This window comes from Dioscorea cayenensis, chromosome 19 (assembly GCF_009730915.1).
Source record: "Dioscorea cayenensis subsp. rotundata cultivar TDr96_F1 chromosome 19, TDr96_F1_v2_PseudoChromosome.rev07_lg8_w22 25.fasta, whole genome shotgun sequence".
NCBI lineage: Eukaryota > Viridiplantae > Streptophyta > Magnoliopsida > Dioscoreales > Dioscoreaceae > Dioscorea > Dioscorea cayenensis.
Window position 1 is genome coordinate 26132863 of NC_052489.1, and position 13256 is coordinate 26146118.

At 36.8% G+C, this 13256-nt stretch overlaps 1 protein-coding gene across 1 annotated transcript; it reads left to right on the forward strand.

The window, feature by feature from the left end:
- Positions 1–488: 488 nt before the first annotated feature.
- Positions 489–12843, forward strand: LOC120283883 (mediator of RNA polymerase II transcription subunit 33A-like). Its single transcript, XM_039290668.1, has 12 exons — positions 489–808; positions 885–995; positions 1109–1438; positions 2239–2555; positions 2672–2763; positions 2842–3220; positions 4053–4260; positions 4390–4504; positions 4671–4805; positions 5377–6046; positions 10017–10223; positions 11028–12843. Exons 1-12 carry the CDS (start codon positions 594–596, stop codon positions 12131–12133), a joined length of 3885 nt encoding a protein of 1294 aa, XP_039146602.1. The 5' UTR covers positions 489–593; the 3' UTR covers positions 12134–12843.
- Positions 12844–13256: the final 413 nt, after the last annotated feature.

Genomic DNA, 13256 nt, shown 5'->3' on the forward strand with positions numbered 1-13256 from the left:
GTTACATTTGGTTACACAAATATCCTTGCATATTTCATAATGAATAACTCATATTTCAAATGTTTCTTTTATAGATTTTTGTAACTCCCTGATACAAGAAAAAAAAAAAAAAATCAACTTGGAGGATTTTTTAGGCACTACACAAACTAGAGCCATCAGTAGAAGAGGACATCTTAATAAAAATCAACTTGGTATACTTTTTCAGCTATTCGTGTTGTTTTTACTATATCAATATTCATCTTTGCTTTTGGTATTAGTCTCCGCTCCTGTTATAGACTTATAGTTGTTTTCTATTTCGTCTTGGCAGTATCTTTATATTTCAATGAATTAAGATGGTTTTTTCAAATTTTTTTTATAAAAAAAACCTTTGAGAATGTGGAAAGGGGGAAAACATAATAAGAGACATTAGAGGGACTTAAATGAAAAAGAAGAATATTTTCAAAAGTAAACACCGACAATGACAAGAGGGTGGGCCTACTCTGATTTGCCAGTCAAAATGGGCCTTCTTCCGCGACTCCGAGTTTGGACCGCTAAACATCGATCGGCAGCACTCCGTTCAAACCTCGCACCAAACGCGAAAGCCCGCGCCAACGATGGAGCCCCGGCCGCTGGTGGAGCTTGAGGCGACGGCGATGGAGGCCGAGCTTGGCCGCCGAGCTCACGATCCCACCGACCTCGCTCATGTCCTCGTCTCTGAGCTCTGCTCCGCGACCACCTCTAACTCTCCTGCTCTTTGGAAGCTGCTTGATCGTGGGCTCTCGTCTCGGCTTCTCTCCCCTCTCCTCTGCTTCTCATTGCTCGCTCCTAGGTATGCTCGTGTTATGTGCTCTTATTCTCTCCGCCATCGAGCCCTCTCCGCTGACTCCCCCTTTGTCTTGTTTTAGGGTGATCCCTCGCCGGAAGTCGCAACCGGAGGCTTACCGCCTTTTCCTTGAGCTCCTGAGACGATATGCTATGTTTATCCCTTGTCTGGAATATAATCCTTGTAGAGATAAGTAAGCTTTGATACCCTCCATCTTCCTCTCTCCCTCTCTCCCTCTCTCTTTTGCGCGTGTGTATGATGAAATTTGATTTGTTTTTGAAAATAAAGAACGTTTTCGTTTTGCAGGATCATTAAGTCGGTTGATGATGCTCTGCAGCTTTCGCAGAATTACGGGTTTGAGAAAGTGGGATTTGGATGTGTTTTGGTTTCTTTCTATTTAGATTTGATAATAAAGTTGATTGATAGTACAATGGAGGACTGGGGGTTGAAATCAGGGCATGAGGGTGAAGCATGTGAGGCTATGGACGTGGATGATGTGGCGAAGATGGATGAGAGAAGGAATGAGCATCGTGAGATGTTGCGGAGAACTAATGCACAATTAGCTCTTGAGGTCGTGGAGAATATCACAGAGAGCAAGAAAGCTAGGGTTTTTCTGCGGCTGGTTCGGCTAAACATGTATATACTCTTCTGTTTGCATGTCAATGCTTTTTTATTTTTATTTTTTTGTGTGTGGACAATTTGTCATTTGAGCTACATGCTTTGTTCTCTTTCTCTAATAGTTTCACACTTTTAGTAAAGATTGTTTCTAGATACAATGATTGCTTGGGTTATGAACAGAGGTCAAAATTGCTTGCAAAATATTGTGATCAGTTTCTATTCTGCTTGCCCAAGCACTCGCTGTAATTCGGCTGTAGGTTTTTCCAGAATTTTACTGTTCCCGTACTAGTCTGAGGTATAACCATTGGATTGATCTCACTTGACATGAGATTAGACTAACTATGCACCTATGTGTTTCATACCAAATAAGCCCTTAGTGAAGAACACAATTGTTGATGTCCAGGAGGTTGATAGGAAAATGACTGTTATGCTATCCAAAAGCCCTTATTTGGTTAACTTTTATGTTTTATGACCCTATGATTAAGCTGATATATTTCCTTGTCACCCCTTGTCATTGGGAATCTACTTTTTCTTTTTTCAAGCTATTTTTCGGAAGTTCAGAAGTTGTAGAAAATTTAGCTAATGCGATTGGTTCTTTGTTTTAGCTTGATGAGTCATGCCAAGAACTCATGTTTGGTTCTTGATAAAGTATTTTTTTCTTCACTTCAAAGAACCTAGTGATTTTAACAGTTGAGTATTTGAGGGAAACGTGCATATGTTGCAAAATCTTGCTCCCTACTCTTTGACATCTTCTATTCCTAGATGCCTTCTACACAAGGATGCCATTAATAACTGTTAAATAAACCAACAAATTACAGGCCTGAGCAGTTCAGGGATGTCATGCAGAGACTGCAATTCATTGAAGCGCATAAATCAAACTCCCTCAATTTAAAATCTGCTGATCATCTTCTTGCCAAGTTGTTCTCAAACATGCAAAAGGTTATGGATGGGGAATATCAGTTGGCTAGGCATCAAGTTATTGGAGTTCTTGTTGACGTTCATTCTTGTGGTTGGACCTCCTGCCACAATTCTGGAGCTGGTCGTACTCCTTGTTGGATTTCTTTTGACATTTCGATGGAGAATGCCGTGGATGGAAAGCATCTAAATGCCATATCTTGTATTGAAATACTTGCTGGTAATTGCAATATATTAATCTGGAGATTTATATCCAATGATTGTCCTACCTTAAAAACTATATGGAATTTAATATCACACATAATATCTTTGCCTTCCGCTTTTACCTGGCTTCAGAATTGACAAAGACACTCCAAGTTGTGAATCAGGCTAGCTGGCAAGAGACCTTTCTAGCTATGTGGGTTTCTGCTCTTCGTCTTGTACAACGTGTAATTCTCTGACTTTGAGCTGATTGTCCTTTCCGTTGAACTTATAATATTTATTACTTTTCTTGTTAGTAAATGCAGGACCGCGAACCAATGGAAGGTCCTATGCCACATCTTGATGCTCGACTTTGCATGCTAATGTCTATTGTTCCATTGGCAATAGTTCATGTTCTAAAGGATGAGGCTGTGACAGGCACTCTTGAGCAAAATTGTACTTCAAGAATGTCAAAAAATGGATGTGATCATGGCCGTGATAGAAACAAATTTGCCTCAAAAAGGCATGGTCTAATTTCTGCTCTCCAAGTATTAGGGCAATTTTCTAGGCTGCTATCACCTCCTCCATCAGTTATCGTTGCAGCTAATAATGCTGCCTCAAAAGCAGCTACATTCATTTCGAGTCTCAAGAAAGGAATTGGCAGTCTAAGTGGAGGCATCCAGAATGGTCCTTCTGTCAAAGCAGGTTAGCTTTTTTGGGGACGTATATTTTTAACCAGTATATGATATATTTAGATTGGCCAAATGCAATGAAGTTAAAATTGATTACTTACCCATTCTTTACTTAAAGAACTTTTGGAATTCATAGTTCAAGAGAACTGGTTTAGTGATGTTCACTGTCTCCATTTTTATATGTGCCCCTCCAAGGTAATATGACTGAGGCTTATTTGTGAAAAGTGTTGTAATGACCGTTATGTTTGAGATGCTTGTTGCAAGTGCATAATAATTTATAGAAGGTCCTTTTACAGTGCACGTGTTTGTGTGATTATATTTAATTATAATTATTTGTTGCATTTGCTATAATTCTACTTGGGTAAAAAACCTGTAAGTCCAAATGCAGTGGGAATGGCTACATTGATAACTGCATATCTAGTTTTAAAGAATAGTTAAATTGGCATTGATAATTTCTTATATATTAACCTCATTGTGTTAAGATCTCTCTTTCAATTGTACAGGTAAATTGTGCTTATGATTTTATATGCTTCTACCTCTCCAGCATTGCGAGCTTGTAGTCTATCTTATTTCCTATGCTATCTTTTAGTACTGCAAAATTTCCTCATAGCTTCATAAAACATAGTAAAGGGGTTCCCTTTGATTAGCTTGATTGATATTATATCCCTATTGGAATGCTTCTTCTATGTCAGTTCCATATAGTGCCTTTCAACTAAATCTAGTTAGCCATATCCAAGTGCAAAGAGGGCAATTTGATTGTTTATGTTCCTTGTTCAGACAACTTATGACCTCTATCCACATTGATTGTGTTTTCTACTTATCCTTGGGTTTTATTTCTCTTGCAGCGGGAAGCATGCTGCATCTTATAGTTGAAGCCTGCATTGCAAGGAAACTGATTGATACATCTGCTTATTTTTGGCCTGACTATGTGGTTCCACAGGCACCATCAAATGATTCAATCATAACTCATGAATCTCCTTGGCCAACTTTTATGGGAGGAGCTCCACTTACTGGTTCCCTTAAAAATGCTCTCATAATGACTCCTGCATCTAGGTATAAGGAATTCTAGGATTTTTGGTCACCAATGAGAAGTGCACAATTTAAATACGTGATTTTAGCGGCTCACGACTGTGCATCTGTGCTGATATTTCTGATTCTAATTTTTAATGTTGCTGGATGCAGCCAACTGGAAATTGAAAGATTGTACAACATTGCCTTGAATGGGTCTGAAGAAGAAAAAACCACTGCTGCAAAAATTCTCTGTGGTGCATCTCTTGCTAGTGGCTGGAATGTTCAGGTAAAGCATTAACACGATCGTCTATTTAAACTGAGTTATTTAAGGTAAGGATACTCTTCTGTATCCTTGACCACAGGCTTACATTTGTGCAGATGTCTAGTTGTCTAATCATCAATTCTCTGCATGTTTTGCAGTTGCATTGTAATATTTTTTCTGTTGCTTTCAGGAACATGTAGTCCACACTTTGATCAAGCTACTCTCTCCTCCTCTACCTTTTGTTGCTCATATGTCAATGCTAAATGCTATTCTGCTTGGGGTTTCATGTGTTGACATTGTTCACATTCTTTCATTATTTGGCGTGGTAAGAAAAAGCACCATTTTACTACACACTCTCTCTTCATAATCATTGGTATCCTGTCATTTGGAACAAATGAATTTTGCACTTTTTTGTTGATGAAAGGAATATCCAAACAACTTCAATCACAAATGTTTTACACTACGGTGCATTCTTCTATATTTCTCCTTTGTTATTACTCCATGGGATGAAAGAGGGTTCTGGAATCTTTTTTTTATGCCACAGGGACATATATTATAGTATTACAGAGTCAAGAATTTTATGGTCAGATACTTCTCTTACTGAAGAAGCTGACAAAAATTTGGCGCTTTCTGATAAAAATGACTTGTCTTCAGCTTTTTCCATTATTTGACCATGCAATTCTTGCCAAAACTATCCAGCTTCCATCTATTTCTGGTTAAACCTTGAGCTTCATTTTGCTCTTAACATTTTCTTCATATATATATGAGTATCCACCATTTCTGCAAGTGGTTGTCTTTGATGGCTGGATTTGACCAATGTACTTGATAATATGCATCTTGATTTGTCTTTTACATGTTTTGCTTTAACAGATTTTAGTTCAATGATACTTCTGCAGGTTCCTCAAGTTGCAGCAGCTTTGATGCCCCTTTGTGAGGCTTTTGGGTCTTTACCACCACCTCCTGATCACAGATCATGCATTTCTGATGAACCTTCTGTCTATTCGGTCTTTTCATGTGCATTTCTTCTTCTGCTTCGCATGTGGAAATTTTATCGACCACCTCAAGAACATTGTATTGCAGGTCGTGGAGGAAATGTCAGGATGCAATTAACTTTAGACTACCTCTTATTACTGCATAATACAATGATTGATATGCAGAAGTCTGCACCTACTGATGGTGCCAAAATAACTATGGACCCTCCTAATGGATCATCTGGTCAACCTGTGTATATAGACTCTTTTCCAAAACTGCGAGCTTGGTACCTTCAAAATCAAGCTTATATTGCCTCGACTATTTCTGGTATGTCTAGTAAGAACCCAGTTCATCAAGTTGCCAATAGGATATTGAGTATGCTTTACCGAAAAACTGCAAAGAATGGAAGTGTTTCTGCAAATCCATCAACTTCAGGTAATAACACGAGTGGATCACCTAATAATTCTGGGGATGATGTGTATCAAAAACCCATAGGTCCCGCATGGGAGATTTTGGAAGCTACTCCATTTGTACTTGAAGCCATGTTGACTGCGTGTGCCCATGGAAGGCTATCATCACGAGATCTAACCACAGGTTAGACACTTTATCTGTAGATTTCACTTATGAGATATGATTAGAAGGTTTGTGATGTTAAGCATTTTAACATGTGGCCACCTGAACTATGTATGCAGAGGCTGTCTTCTATATCAAATTGCATATGCAGTTAGAATCTTGAATATGATTCAGCTTGGTTTAAAAAACAAATTGTTGTATAGGATTATGTAGTTTACAGCAAAGGTCAGATGCCTCGCATGATAAATGGGCAGTGAAGCACACATCCAAGTGGGTGAAATGTGATTTTGCTCACTTGTATTTATGGACCATCAAGATTTTTATATTTGTTTTCAAGTGGAACTTATCATTTCGCCTGGCTAGATTTATCTAGATTCATATTAATCATTCAAATTAATAGTTATATTTTATTAATATTCCCTTATATTTTTGAAAAAGTTTGACCATTCAACATAAATTACTAGTGTTTGATATAGGTTTAGGAAGTGTGTTACAAGTAGTAAGGTAGGAGCCTGTCCTAGAATTGAACAGTGGGACTTCAAAATGATAAGGTATTTGGGTTTCAGAGTAAATCAAGAGATCTCACCTTGGAACTTAGAATCTGATACAAATAGTATATGGAATTTGATGGGTGATTGCATTGGAAAGGTAGTTAGGGAAGTACTTGGGATGTCTAAAGTAGATTAGCTCATGCAAGTAATAATAACAGAGGGACTTCGTGGTGGAGTGAAGATATTCAAAAGGTAATTAAGACTAAGAGTGACTGTTTAAAGATTAGGCAAACAAATAGTAGTAAGGAATATTTAGGGTGTATAAATTAGCCAAAAAGGAAGCTAAAAGGATCATGAGCAAGGTAAATATAAGGCTTGCAATACTTTATATGCTAAATTACGTGCAAAAGGGAGACAATGATATTTATAGGTTAGTTAAGATTAGAGAAATGGAAATGAGGGATTTGAGGAGTGATAGGTGTGTAAAAGATGAAGATAAATAAATTGTTGGTGAAGGATGAGGAGAGTAAGGAAAGATGGAGAGAAAAGCATCTAAATGTGCAAATGTCGTGGCATGAGCCATCATCCATAGGTACTAATGCAATCTCCCTCCCCTTGTTGCTATTCATTCAAAAAACAAAAGTTAAGGAAAGAAAGATGGGATGATGAATTACCTTTGGAAGTTGTTTAATGTGGATCATGAGAGTAATATAGTGTTGGAGACCATTAATACTAAGGCAAATGATAAAATTAAGTATGTTAGGAATATTATAGTTGGCAAAATTAAGGATGCCCTTAGAAAGATGAAAAGGTGTAGGCCTAGTCTAGATTGTTTAATAGGACTACGTTCTAAGAAAAAGGCTAGATGAATGGCGAAAAAGTATTTAGTATTCATCTATAAGAATAAAGGTGACATTCAATGTTGCAATAACTATTGCAGAATTAAACTTATGAGTCAAACTATGAAGTTTCAAGAGAGAACTTAAGCAAATGTTAAGACGCGAAACAAGTGTTTCTTTAAATCAATTTGGTTTTCATTCATGGAAAGTCCACTATAGAAGTAATTAGCATTTAAGGCAATTTTGGAGAAAATAGGAAAAAGATTTGCGTATGATTATTAGGTTTAGATTTAAGACTGTACCTATTTGCTTAGTTATGGATGAACTGACTAAGCATATTCACGATTAGATCCCTTGGTGTATACTTCTTGTTGATAATGTGGTCTTAGTTGATGAGGGCAGGAAAGATGCCAACTTAAAGCTGGAGATATGGGAAAACACTTTAAAAGCTAAGCGTTTCAAGTTAAATAGAGCACATACAGAATATGTGAAATGCAATTTCAGTTATAAGGTTAGTAGAAATAAGGGAGGAGTTAGGATGGATGATACTGAGATTGTTAAAGTGGAAGTTTTCGGGAAATAGGCTTTATAATTTAAGATGACGGGGAACTTATAGAAGATGTCACAAATAGGATCAAGATAGCTTGGGTAAAATGGAGGAGAGCTTCTAGAATTTTATGTGATTGTAGAATGCCCCTTAGATTGAAAGGTAAGTTTTATAGAACGGTTGTGTACGAGTCTAAATGTTGGGCGGTTAAGTAACAACATACTTAAATGATGGGCTTGGCTGAAATGAGAATGTTAAGTTGGATATTAGGCCTTACCAGGAAAGGCTGATTAAGGAATGAATTTATTTAAAATAGAATGGAAATGACATCTATTACTGACAAGTTAAGAGAGAATCGGTTAAGATGATATGGACATGTTCTTAAAGGATCCATATATGTCTTTATAGAAATGATGGAAGTTTTCTTGAGAGGTAGATATAAAAAGTGTTTAGCGGAAACTTTACATAATGATATGTTTGTGCTTAGTTTACCTAGTCTTTTGGCCCTTGATAGAGCAATATGGAAAAGAAAGATTCATGTAGCATATACTAAATAGATGGGACTAACAACTTGTTGTTGTTATATTAAAATTCCCCTCATTTTAGTATTTTTAAAACACTACATAGTTTTGCTTTATTTAATTTTGTAATTTTGAATATATAGTTTATTTTAATTTTGTTTTATTTAATTTTCTATTTTGGAATATATAATTGATTTTAATTCAAATACACACTATGCAGCCCTTTGATTGCCTGCACATGCATTTATCTGGGTTTGAAATATAGATGATGTTTATGAGGGAATAATAAGAGGATTGTCATACATCCTATAAGGTTAATAAGCTGTCATGTGGATGATTTGTATGCCTTGCCTTTATATCTGTTGGAAGAAGAGGAAAATGAATGATATTTATTTTTCTACTTCAATCAGAGTTTATAATAATTGTAAGTGTATCCCCTGTTAACTATTGGTGTTCACCATTCAAATACCTCTAGAACGGGTATCTAAATAATAGCTTTTGAGAATAACAAAGACCACTTGTATTTGAGACTGATCTCTTATTCCACTTGTTCTGTAGTGTCTTACAATATATATATATATATATATACATATATAGGCAATAAGGCAACAAAATTAATTGATAAAATCAGGGCTCAAACTAATTAGGTGAAGAGTTTTGCTTTTTTTGAAGTTGTGTTGATATGTTACCTAGAAGGGATCTTGAATTGGGAATTTATCTATTTCTTTATCCTAAATAAGTCTATCGCACTGAGATCATGTTAGTTTTTGTAAGGATAATGAGTCGTGGTTACTGATTACTAAATCACAAAGCAATATTGTGCTAATTCTTTTGTAGTTTGTCAACTTAATATGAAGAAACTAGTGTTTCCTTATTCACAAAAAAAAAACAAATAAAAATAAAAAAAAATAATAATAATAATCTAGTGTTTTGATGATTGTATTGAGGTTACATCCAAAAGAAGTTTATTTTTATTGTTTGGAAAGTTGTAAGCAAAATGTGTGGGTCATTGGCTGGTCTTCAAGTGTAGAATTACAATAGTCTCAGATAAGAAAGCTAACAGTGACTAATACCCCCACATTGAATAAATATGAATATGAATATATTAGTCTTAATCTCTGATTCTATTGACCATATGGGCAATTGAATATGAGGAGATTGAATCCAAGCTACCAAAAATTGCTTTTTTTGTGGTGAAGAAGTCTGCATATTATGCTTTTTCTCTATTTGCATTTCCCTACGTGAAAAATAAAATATGTAAATTCACAGTTCTACTTGGAGGCAAGGAGATAATTTACTTCCACTACATACATTCAGTGTACATCATAACATCTTGCTTGTTAACAGAAGTATTAGCCAGATATGAATGGAAAATTGTTGATCAAAAAGTTTTGCTGGGTAGGTAAAGAGCACAAAAACAGTAAAGATTCTTTGGTCTTATGTCGTAGTAAAACAACAAACAGTATGCATAGAACTTCATAAAATTTATTCATATTGAAGTCTTCATTATATCTTACTGGCTTGCTTGCCAACCTGGTTTTCTTTGGAGCTTCTCATATTTTATATTTAAAGTGATTGTTACTGTTTCTGTAGGGTTGAGAGATCTTGTGGATTTCCTACCAGCATCGCTTGCAGCCATTGTCAGTTATTTTTCAGCAGAAATTACTCGAGGTATCTGGAAACCTGTTCCAATGAATGGAACTGATTGGCCTAGTCCTGCTGCAAACATTCTCTCAGTAGCATCTGAAATTAAAGATATCCTTGAATCTGCTGGAGTTCATAATCCCGACTATCATACAAGTGGGTTCTGGTGACTTATTTCCTACTTCTTTCTGTTTCTTACAAAGTTTGCTAATTATTTTTTAACCTCTATATTTGTAGGCTCTTCATAATTCCTGCTTATGTATCAATTTTAACCAAATTTTTTACTTTTAATTACTACATGAATAGATTTATGATTGTATCAAGAAGCTATATATGTACTTAAAATAGTTTTTTTTTTTAATCTTGGCCTTAAAAAATCCATGTTAAGGAATAAATGGGAAGATTTTAGCATATGGCCATACATGCTGTCCTCAATTCGAAGATCTTTCTGACATCATTATAGAACCAAATCCAACCTGTTATTGCAGTTTAGAATATGGACATATTGGCATTAATTCTATTTTGGTGTCAAAAATGTTTGCAATGTTATATATAATAGACATCTCAAATGCTTTATTACTATTGAAGTTATCTTGAGATGCTGATGCTGGTGATCCCAAGAAAAAAATTAATAGTTAGCAACCATTTGGGAAGTCTATATTGTGCAAACAATGTTACTCTGAAAATACGACTACCATTAATTGTGGTATCAGATATATTATCAATAAGTTATGGAAAGATTCTCGTCTTTTATTTTCTTTATAAAATTAATGCTTGGGTCTACACAAGCATTTGCAATTCAGAAGAAATGTGTCTGTACTGGGCAGATGGATACATACCTAATCATACATGCAAAAGGCATGCCTTCCTAGCAAGATCGGCTCTTTACCATCAGGCGATGTCAAGGATTTATCTTCAGGAATTATCTTTCCCCCAATTAATGTTTGTGGTCTTTGACAGGTGGGACTTCACTTGTTATGCTCCCGTTGCCAATGGCGGCCTTTGTGAGTTTAACCATCACATTTAAGCTAGACAAGTCCTTGGACTACATTCATGGAGTGGTTGGGCAGGCTCTGGAGAATTGTTCAACTGGCTTTTCATGGCCTAGCATGCCAGTCATTGGAGCTTTGTGGGTGCAAAAAGTGCCACGTTGGCATGATTTCATCTTATTAGCGTGTGCGCGCTCTCCCTTCACTCAGGACAAGGGAGCCACCACCCAGCTGATCCGAAGCTGTTTCTCTTCCTTTCTTGGTCCAACACTGACTTCAGGTTCTCATCTAATAGCTCCTCTAGGAGTGAATGGGCTCTTAGGTGAAGCTATCTCAGATGATGGGTTCAGGCTACCAGTTGCACCTGGCTTCCTTTACCTCCGATCATGCAGATTGTTTCATGACACACATTTTATCAATGAAGTAATCCTCAGGATGGTTATTGAGTGGGCTCGTGAACCTGCAACCGGATGGACTTCTGGAGGAAGTACCAGACTGAAGTCAAGTAGAAACTCATTAGCATTTGCTGCTGGAAGAGCAAAGGAGGCAGCCAGTCTTGGGACAAGCCTTCTTTGCGTGGCTGGTGGCCTTCAGCTGGTTCAAGTATTGTATGAGGAGACATTGCCCACATATTTACTAACAGCAAGAGAAGCAGATAAGGGAAGTTCAAGGTCCCTCTCCAATATCCTAGAGGGCTATGCCATTGCCTACATGCTTATCCTCTCAGGTGCTTGTCTTTGGGGAGTTGGGGAGACCTCCTCGGCATTTGCATCATTATTCTCGTCAAAACGAGCCCGTTCTATTGGTATTCACTTGGATTTTATTGTGTGGGCCTTGGAAGGTAATGTTTCCCTTGGGTGCAATCCTGTGACTTGGAAGGCATATGTGTCCTGCCTAGTTGGCTTGCTGGTGTGCTTTGTTCCAGCATGGGTGCCAGAGATGAAGCAGGAGACACTGCAGAAGCTGGCACTTGGACTCAGAGGATGGGGAGAGATTGACCTTGCACTAGCACTATTGGAAAGAGGCGGCCCTGCTTCCATTGAAGAAGTGGTTGAGACTGTGATGCAATCACCTTAAATGTTGCAGTGATATGGAATTCTAGTGAAGGTGCTAATAAATCATATATGATAATTCTACTGGGTGATAGAAGTGGCAGGTTTAAGCATTATCTCTAGCTTTAGTTTTTCGGCTTATGGACTACATTGTATATAGGCCATTAGAAGGTATGCCTCAGCTCAATCTTGTGTGCTTCCAAGCTGATCTGACTAATTTAAGCTGGCGGGGTTCGCCATCCATCTGGCCTACCTATTCATCAATCAATACTAAATCAGGTTAGTGGCTGCTGTTGCTGCTGCCAAGGCTCAAAAGTTCTTCCTGCGATGACCTTTTGCTTCCAGCTGACTATCCTCAGGTATTAACAGGCCTGTAATTTGCTTAGGTTCTGCAGCATTGACATAACTGGCATGAATGAAGAGCAAGGATTTTTCTTTAGGATGTTTTGTCAAAATTCCAGCAAAAGGCAGCCCTTCTATTGATTTCTACTGTTATTGCACAGCTGGCCTTGGAACAATGACATACTTTTGGAACATTGTCCAGCCTTATCTGCTGAAAAATGGTACTGTCTGGGTACTGATAATTATTGCTGTTTCTACGTTTGATCAACTGATGAGCAAGTTATACTGTTGTCACTATTAGGAATTTTCACATGACTGCTGCTCTTGTAAATGAATGCTTTTTTTATTTTATAAAAAAAAAAAAAAAAATCATATCTGTGCATTCACACCTTACACCTACATCTCTTACTTACGCTGTTGGAATGCTCTGTGATGTTGAGCTTCTGTGGCCACACTTACTTAGCCATGCAAGAACACGTTTGGTTGTCAGGAATGGATTTAGGGAGGAATAGGATAGGAGTGACATGAGGGGGAGTGGAGTAGGAGTGAGAATAAAGAATGTGTTTGGTTGATAAGATTTGAAGAGTGTAATTTATTGGGAATGTGAAAAGTAAAGAAAGTAAATATGATAAAATGACACTTATGCTTTTTATGCAAAACAAATACTATTGTACATATAATAATAATGAGTTATTTTTAATTATATCTTTTAAAAATATTAAAAAATGTAAATAATTAATTATCATTCTAATTTTTTAGATTTAAGTAATAATATCATTAATTAGCTATTAACTAATAATATTAAT